The sequence below is a fragment of the Nanorana parkeri genome, unplaced genomic scaffold (assembly GCF_000935625.1).
Source record: "Nanorana parkeri isolate BGI_ZX_2015 unplaced genomic scaffold, ASM93562v1 scaffold3298, whole genome shotgun sequence".
NCBI lineage: Eukaryota > Metazoa > Chordata > Amphibia > Anura > Dicroglossidae > Nanorana > Nanorana parkeri.
In genome coordinates, this window is record NW_017309566.1 from 22189 (window position 1) to 31197 (window position 9009).

Below are 9009 nucleotides of genomic sequence, written 5' to 3' on the forward strand. Positions count from 1 at the left end.
TGGGAATGCGCCGCTGTTCAGATCACCGACAACCTGTTCCTCCTCGCAGCCGACTGCTGAGTCAGCGACAGCCAGCAGCGGAGGAGGAGGTGGCTGGGCCTGACGTCGGCAGCAGAGGAGGAGGCGGGGCCCAGGGATGGAAGAGGAGGTGGGGGCCTGGCGACGGAAGAGGAGGCAGGTAAGAGGTGTGCAGGGGTGTGACCAGCCCACCTGAGACCCTGCAGAGCCCACCATAGAGAGTTTATGGTGGGCTCTGCAGGATCACCCTCAGGTGGGCTGTGTGGGATCTCAGAGGGGCTCTGCAAGGGGGGGGAACTAGAAATCACGGGGGCCCCATACAAAATTTTGCTATGGGGCCCTGTGATTTCTAGCTACGACCCTGGTGCTGTACATAGTTTCCTGAAAGCATCCCAGCACCCTGCTTCAGTTCTTCTCTCCAGGGCCCTCAGCCCTGCTGCAAACAGTGGGCGGGCTCTTGGGAGGATTTATGCAAATATCAAAATGCCTTAATGGGTGGGTGTCAGTCTGGAGGAGTGGGCGTTCCTAGGCAGGCTGTATTTGCATACACATGTCATGCTGAGCCTCCATGAATGAAAGGGGCGGGGTCAGGGACAGTCAGGCTGGGGAGGAGAGGTCTAGACGACGCTCGACGTCCTCCAGCCAGGACATGAGGTGGGCTCCATCTGGTGTTCTAATGCACATACCGTGTTTCCCCGAAAGTAAGACCTAGTGCTATCATCAGGGATTTCTGTAATATAAGACCTACCCCGAAAATAAGACCTAGTTCGGTGGTAGGTCTTATATTACAGAGATCCGCTAGGTCTTACTTTCGGGGTATAATAGAATTTTACATGTCACGGCCGCAGCTCCCTCCCTCCCACCCGAAAATAAGACCTAGTGTCTTTTTTTGTGAAAAAAAAAAATATAAGACACTGTCTTATTTTCGGGGAAACACGGTAGTGGGAACCCCACCATGTGCAGTGAGATCAGAGTAAGCCATTTCAGTCCAGCCTTCCCTTCTTGTCTTTAGATCTGACCTCCGGCCTCTGAAATCCTTCCCTTTAGTTTGATGGAGAACTGTGCAAGACTGAAGGGAAGGATGGAGGTCAGATAGAAGACTGAAGGGAAGGATGGAGGTCAGATAGAAGACTGAAGGGGAGGACGGAGGTCAGATAGGAGACTGAAGGGGAGGACGGAGGTCAGATAGAAGACTGAAGGGAAGGACAGAGGTCAGATAGAAGACTGAAGGGGAGGACGGAGGTCAGATAGAAGACTGGAGGGGAGGACGGAGGTCAGATAGAAGACTGAAGGGAAGGACGGAGGTCAGATAGAAGACTGAAGGAACGACAGAGGTCAGACGGAAGACTGAAGGGTAGGACGGAGGTCAGATAGAAGACTGAAGGGGAGGACGGAGGTCAGATAGAAGACTGAAGGGGAGGACGGAGGTAAGAGAGAAGACTGAAGGGAAGGACGGAGGTCAGATAGAAGACTGAAGGGGAGGACGGAGGTCAGATAGAAGACTGAAGGGAAGGACGGAGGTCAGATAGAAGACTGAAGGGGAGGACGGAGGTCAGATAGAAGACTGAAGGGGAGGACGAAGGTCAGACGGAAGACTGAAGGGGAGGACGGAGGTCAGATAGAAGACTGAAGGGAAGGACGGAGGTCAGATAGAAGACTGAAGGGGAGGACGGAGGTCAGATAGAAGACTGAAGGGGAGGACGGAGGTCAGATAGAAGACTGAAGGGGAGGACGGAGGTAAGAGAGAAGACTGAAGGGAAGGACGGAGGTCAGATAGAAGACTGAAGGAGAGGACGGAGGTCCTGAAGCAAAGTCTGGCAGTACCGGGTCTTTATTGGTATTTCTCAGTGTTGTTTCTGTTTCTCAGGGTCACAGTGGATGACCTCATGATTAATTTGAACCCTCGTTGTCATTGTCTTAGACATTTAATGAACCTTGAAGCCCAACTCTGGTCTTTTTTATTTCTTAGTGAGGTCCCTCAGGTGTTAAAAGTTACTCTGCAATACTCACCTTCAATCCGGAGCTGCACTCCTCAGTACTTCTTTTTCTCCAAAAGCTGCCCTTTGTCTATAGAGTTCAGCGACACTCAGCCCAGAAGACCGAGGACACACGGTGAGTGCGGGGTGTCATCATGGATGCTGATGCCAATATGTCATTGCCAATCTCTGCATCAGTAAAGACCGCCCAGACTGGAGAAGAGGCAACGAGGATCCTACATGTCTCATGACCAGTCTGAAGACATCTGGAGAAGGTTAGTATATACAACCAAAGAGCAAGGTTGAGGGCGAGGGGGGTCGATTTGTAAGGGAGAAGCCCAGAGTTGGGCTTTAGGCCTCTTACCTGTCTTGAACACCCGCAGCCATTGCTCACAGTAACACCCATGACATCATCCGCTCGGTTATCTCTGACCCTCAGGTCAAAGGTGGGTCCGCAACACTCGACGTGCTGATTGGCCTGATATATCCGCTGGCCTCTGTGGTCCAGAACATCGAAGCTCCTCGCCCGGCCTTGTGACACCGAGACTGCGGGTGAGAGAAACAGACATCGTGGGGATGTATCTCGGAGGAGGACAGAGCTCACCCATACAATGACAGATGGTGGCCAGCTGGGGCTTTGGAGTCATACAGGTCCCGCCAATCATCAGCACACCCACGTGGCAGAACAGATCCCAAGACACGGGAAGGCTGACTGACAAGAGGGACAAGAGGACATTAGTTGTAGGTGGAGGTGATTTGACTTCTTCTCAGGCTAGGAAAAGGGTAATAACCCCCAAGGAGGGTGGGGGGGGGTTGGGGTCAGGGAGCCTACATCCTAATACAGAACATGGGATCCCTTCATAGACTGCTGATGGGTGGAAAGGTCCCTCTAACAAGTTCATAGAGTGGATTGTTTCAGACACAGATGGGGTTTTGTAGGATAAGAGGGTTTTAATAATGGCCTTCTTTAAACTGTGAAGGGTCATGTGGGTAAAGGCCCCTTTACCATCCCACCAGGGCTAGTGTGGCCTTTCGTATTTAACCCCACAGGAATGTGAGAAGGATAAAAGCACCACATATCCAATTGAAAGTTTATCACACGTAGCACGAGGTCAGAGGAGAAAGCCAACACATTTTGGGGGTCAAATCCTTCCCCTTCCTCAGGGCCAGGACGCTGGCAGTACACGAGGAGAATGCTGGACATCAAGATACAAAATAAAATGATCAGCCAAATGCTAATTCACAGGTCCCTGACCAACACGTCTATATAACCCTACCGGACACCAGACTTAGGTTCAGGGAAAGGCCATTTTTACGGAAGCCTCCTCTGAGTCCAGAGGAGGTCCACAGATCAGTACTTGCCACCTGCAAATGAGCCTGACCCGGGTCCTATCTCCTACCCCGTAGGGTGGTTCACTCTTATGTAATGCTCGCTGAAGGAAGGGAGAGGTTGGTGGGGTACTTACATCTCTCATGTATGGAGAGCTGGTTTATCTGCAAGAACAAGAGAAGAGTTACTGGAATGTTCTCTGTGATATCACACGGAGGATGGGACAGTGATTATTATTATTATTATTACATAGTATTTATAGAGCGCCAACAGTGTGCGCAGCGCTTTACAATATAAGGAAGACATTACAGTTACAATACAAGACAAGATGGTAAGGAGTGCCCCGCCCCTGAGGGCTTACAATTTAAAAGGGGAGGGGCCAGTGATACATGAGGAGGGAGCTGTGTGGGAATGAATTATGTGAGAATGTGAAGGTTCAGTGGTCAGGTTGAGGTGGGATCGGCTTCCCTGAAGAGATGAGTCTTTAGGGAACGCCTAAAGGCAGTCAAGGTGGGAGACTGATGGATAGGTTGGGCTAAGGAGTTCCAGAGGATGGGAGAGACTCTAGAGAAGTCCTGGAGGCGAGTATGGGAGGAGTGGACAAGGGAGCTGGAAAGCAGGAGGTCAATGGATGAGCGGAGGGGACGTTTAGGGTGATACTTTGAGACAAGGTCTGAGATATATCCGGGGGCAGAGTTGTGGATGGCTTTATAGGTGACTGTTAATATTTTGAATTTTATCCTCTGGGCGAGTGGAAGCCAGTGGAGGGATTGGCAGAGGGGGGATGCAGACACTGAGCGGTTGGTAAGGTGAATGAGTCTGGCAGCTGCATTCGTGATAGACTGAAGGGGGGATATCCTGTGTAGTGGAAGGCCAGTGATGGGGATGTACAGATGACATTGGGGGAGGGACATGTTAACCGGCGGTACAAAACCCGGATCCCGGACAAGCCCCCAATCAGTGTTTTTGTTATCACCGCCTTTCCTCCCCAAACCTGAAATTTGCTCACTGACCCTCTCCAGTCATCTCCGGCCTGTATATAAATGATATAAATACAATGGTGACATTCTCATACTCCAGGCTGACACTTTATATTTCCCTCTACGGTCTATCAATTGGTATATATTTGGCGTCTCTGAGTCGTGTACATTGAACAGCTCGCTGGTTTTATAAGCTGATGTTTAATCTGCCTATATTTTGCCTTCCCTGGCTCCTCCCTTCCTCCCCGCCTTCAACCCTGATGCAGGCCGAGGTCCAAGCTCTTGGGAGGAGTTAGTCAAATATCAAAATGCCTTGATGGGTGGATATCAGTCCGGAGGAATGGATGTACCTGGGCAGGCTTCACCTGCATGCAGGCTGCCCTAGGTGAATGAAATACAATGAATGAAAGGGGCGGGGCCAGAGACAGCCTGGGGAGGAATGTGCTAAATGATGCTGGACATCCTCCATCCAGGAAATGAGGCGGGATCTATCTGACTTGCTGTAGCTTCTAATGCAGTGACATCAGAGGAGAGGAGCCGGTACAACTGTGCAAGACTGAAGGGGAGGACGGAGGTCAGATAGGAGACTGAAGGGAAGGACGGAGGTCAGATAGAAGACTGAAGGGAAGGACGGAGGTCAGATAGAAGACTGAAGGGGAGGACGGAGGTCAGATAGAGGAGCACAAGACACACAATGAACAAGTAGCATGGGACACACAGACGCGGATAATCGTGTATTAGTGGTCTCACCTGCAGCAGGTACTGCAGTCCTGGGGGGACACCTTTAATCACCTCTCCTCCCGCAGTGTGTGGTGGTGATGAGTATGTCATTGGGGAGACATCAGTGGCTAGGATGGCATTGTAGCTGGGGGGATCCTCAGGGTGGCCGACACTTAACATTGGAGCGACTCCTGCAAGAAAAGCAGCAAATATTCTGGTGATATTCTCCCCACAGACCCAGCAACTGGACCAGCGAGGGCTAGATGCCCCTCATAATGGGCACAGCGGGGGTACAGACCCGGGAACTCAGCACAGGGATGGTGGGGGCTCCTCATAATGGGCACAGCGGGTGTACAGACCCGGGAACTCAGCACAGGGATGGTGGGGGCCCCTCATAATGGGCACAGCGGGTGTACAGACCCGGGAACTCAGCACTTATGTAATATAAGGAATGCAGCACACAGAATATGAGATGTGATGTGGACTTACCTCGGCGTGGACTCTTGTAGCAGACAGCTGATCTCCTCTCTGTGAGCTGTGCGCTGAGACTGGAGAAGTGTTCCTGAGGTGATGACGCAATAACGGTGATAGAGGAAATGTTGTCATCGTTTTGCAAGAGCAGAAAATGTTACACAATAAAATGACACAATGTTATCGGAGGAGAAAGCGACTCGCGGGGTCGCGCAGAAGGGTTTGGAAGTTCCCGGCGGCCATGACGGATAAGATGATGGGGCTCCCTATGTGTGTTGTAGTTACCACTCCAAGCTCCCACCCCCCACCCCCCCACTGGGATGGACTACAATCTCAATACAAATTAGTAAACTAAACCTGAGATTGTAGTTCTATCCCTGGGGGGCGGAGCTTAGAGCGGTGGCTCCCATTCATGAATATATGTTGATGGTGCCGGTACAAATGTCCCAGATCGGTCATTATATCTACTGTGCATGTGCGGTTCTAGAGCCAACCCGAGCATTGATCGCCTGAGCTCCAGTGCATTGTGCTGTGACGTCGTGATGTATTCCCAGACCACCATCTTCATCATTGGAGGGAAGGTGGAGATGGGAACCTGTGCTACTGCCAGGCCTAAATATCCCACAAGGCCACGAGACCCGTCCTCGGGGCGGCAGAGCGCAGAGGGGCGGCAGAGCGCAGAGGGGCGGCAGAGCGCAGAGGGGCGGCAGCAGTGACCTTGTGGGGAAGTTGCGGGCGCCGGTGTAAGGCGTATTGTGGAACCTGGCCTTGGGGCGGCAGGGAGAGTAAATCCGGCCCTGCATGGCCCCAATTACGAGTTTATTTATATGCCAAAAGTGATTGGTTAAACCCAGAATTGTCTTTTTTTTTACCAATACTTTTCCTTTACACTGAATTTTTGAAATATGAAACAGGGGGGCGGGGATTGGGGCGTATTGTGGAACCTGGCCTTGGGGCGGCAGGGAGAGTAAATCCGGCCCTGGCCACTGCTCCCCCTGCTCCTGCCTCCCTCCATGCCCATTCGGGGGTTCTGCAGAGATCGGTCCAGAGAGAGGTCGGCCTCACAACAACTGGCAATGCCCAAGAGGCAGCAGACCTATTAATGGCGTGATTTAGGGAAACGTGGAAGGGGGATCAATCAACTTTTGACAACTGAGCCGGTTTGAAATATCTGGGCGGAACAGCCAATCAGTTGCCCAGCAGGAGGTTGGGTGTGGGGGAGGGGGGGTCCTGAATGAGAACAAACTCATACTGTACGGCCGGGCCCTTGTCTGACTTTGCAGGTGACTGTTTCCAGTAGTTTCCTTCATTTTTTTTTGTCAGTGGAAAGCTGAGGGGTTGACAAGCCCGATAGAGGGGGAAATCTTCCAATGGGGACGGCTGTCTGAGAGGAGAGTTCCCCTCACTTTGTAGAGCAGAGGTCAGCAACCTTGGGGTTATGTCTAAAGGTTTTTAAGCGGTTTCACATACTGATGGAGTCACTTACGATGGATGCTGCTTCTTTAAAGTTGATGTTTAAAGTTTTAGTTTCCTGCAGAATCAGCTAGTCCTGATTTCCCTGATTTAGGGTAACTCCTTTCCCTTGCAGGGTCCTATGGAGCCACCCCTGTGTATGCTAGAAGGCTGTGTGTCTAGAGTGGATTTTCTTCCACACTTGCTGTTTAAGCTCGCTCCAGCAGGAGGTGCTAGAGAGGTATTATTCTGTGTTATGGATTTTCGATGGCCTAGCCCAGGGATGTCCAAACTCCGGCCCTCCAGCTGTGGTGAAACTACAAATCCCATGAAGCATCTCTCTCCGGGAGTCATGTCTGTGAGAATCTTGCAAAGCCTCATGGGATTCGTAGTTCCGCCACAGCTGGAGGGATGCAGTTTGGACATCCCTGGCCTAGCCAATCAGCAGGCTTGGGTTGGGGTCTATTGATGCCTGCTGGGAGAACTGTAAAATATTTAGGTCACTTCCTGTCTCTTCCCCTCATGGGCATTTCCCGTGTAAGAATGTCGCCATAGAAACTCTGTCTCTCTCCCCCCCCCCGGGTCTTGGTGCCTCAGGATGGAAAGGATGGAGGGATGTCTCCTCCTTGGAGGTCACCATGAAGACACTGGTTCTGGGCCTAGAGGAGACAAGCTGTGACTGTCCCCCACCATGGAGAAGTGGGGAGTGACCGGTTGAATGGGAAGTCTACACAGGAACCTTTCTGTTGTTCTTCCTGGACCATAAAGATGGAGATACCACGAGAACCTCCATTGCCTCTACGAGAGTCCCGCCAGCATAGTCTGTGTTCAGTAAGTGCACCAAGACCTTATGAGGGAATTCAGAAGAGACTTCATCCTACTCTGGTGGGAAGTCACAGGGGACGTCACTGGTGGCCCCACTCAGGGCTGTCTTTAACGCAGGGCAAAAGGGGCAGTTGCCCTGGGCCCAGTCACTGTCGTGGGGGCCCAAAGCAGCCGCCCCTTTCGCCCCGCAAAAGATACACACGTGGCATTGTTCTGTTTACTGTGCCACCGGTTGTTCCTTCCCTGCTGTACACCGCGTAGCTTTACCATGTGACGTCTCACACAGGGTTACGTCTCCCTCTGATGTCTCCTCCTATGTGCTCTGCATTGCATGGTGGGGGGCGGGTCAGGGTGTGGCGTGTAGGGGCTGCCCAAGAAGATGTATGCCCATTGATTGTCCAATCAATGTTAAAGATGGCCCTGGCCCCACTCAAGGCGAGAGCAGAGCGCCCTCCGGTCTTACAAACAGGATATTAGGGCGGTGAGCTTTGGCAACGGGACCTTTACAGATGAATTACTCAACGGCTGCTCGGCTACACGAAAAGGAATGAATATTGAGGAAAGAAGACTATCATAAAGGTGCTGACCAGAGTTCACCTTCACCGCTCCCTACTCTATATTGTGACGTAGAGAAGCAAAGGATCGGGCCCGGCGCAAGCTTCATTCAACAGGTTTACTGATAACAACGGCAGCCGGGAACAAGCAGTTCAAAGAACAGAGGCTGGCAGACATGAATCAAGAGATCCCTACACAATATGATAGGCTGCCAAGGTCTAGATCAGGGGGGCCCATAAGGTAGATGGTGATCTATGAGGAGCTCTCAGAGCTGATGCTGGGAGATCAGGAAGGGGGGGAAGGGCGGCCCCTCGCTGTGCACACATGATTACCTATTAAGCGAGGAGAGACAGCCAAGACAGAGAGAGGAGAGACAGCCAGGAAAGAGAGAGGAGAGACAGCCAGGGGAGAGAGCGAGGGGAGACAGCCAGGAGAGAGAGCGGAGATACAGCCAGGAGAGAGAGCGAGGAGAGACAGCCAGGGGAGAGAAAGGAATATTAGTTTACACAGCCTGTTGCACTGCACTGTTTGCAAAATACAGGAAGGTGAGCCAGGAGAGAGAGCGGAGAGAGACAGCCAGGAGAGAGAGCCAGGAGAGGCAGCCAGGAGAGAGAGCGAGGAGAGACAGCCAGGAGAGAGAGCGGAGAGAGACAGCCAGGAGAGAGTGAGGAGAGACAGCCAG

General features: G+C 52.0%; 1 protein-coding gene across 1 annotated transcript in view; it reads right to left on the minus strand.

The window, feature by feature from the left end:
• The window catches only part of LOC108803013 (phospholipid scramblase 1-like), a 21109-nt gene that overhangs the window by 7869 nt on the left and 4231 nt on the right, over positions 1-9009 (minus strand). The window contains exons 2-6 of the mRNA XM_018574865.1: positions 7726-7794; positions 5514-5586; positions 5055-5215; positions 3461-3488; positions 2359-2540 (exon numbers count right to left, since the gene is read on the minus strand). Coding sequence (XP_018430367.1) covers positions 2359-2540; positions 3461-3488; positions 5055-5215; positions 5514-5586; positions 7726-7794 — 513 coding nt within the window. The remainder of the gene's footprint in view (positions 1-2358; positions 2541-3460; positions 3489-5054; positions 5216-5513; positions 5587-7725; positions 7795-9009) is intronic.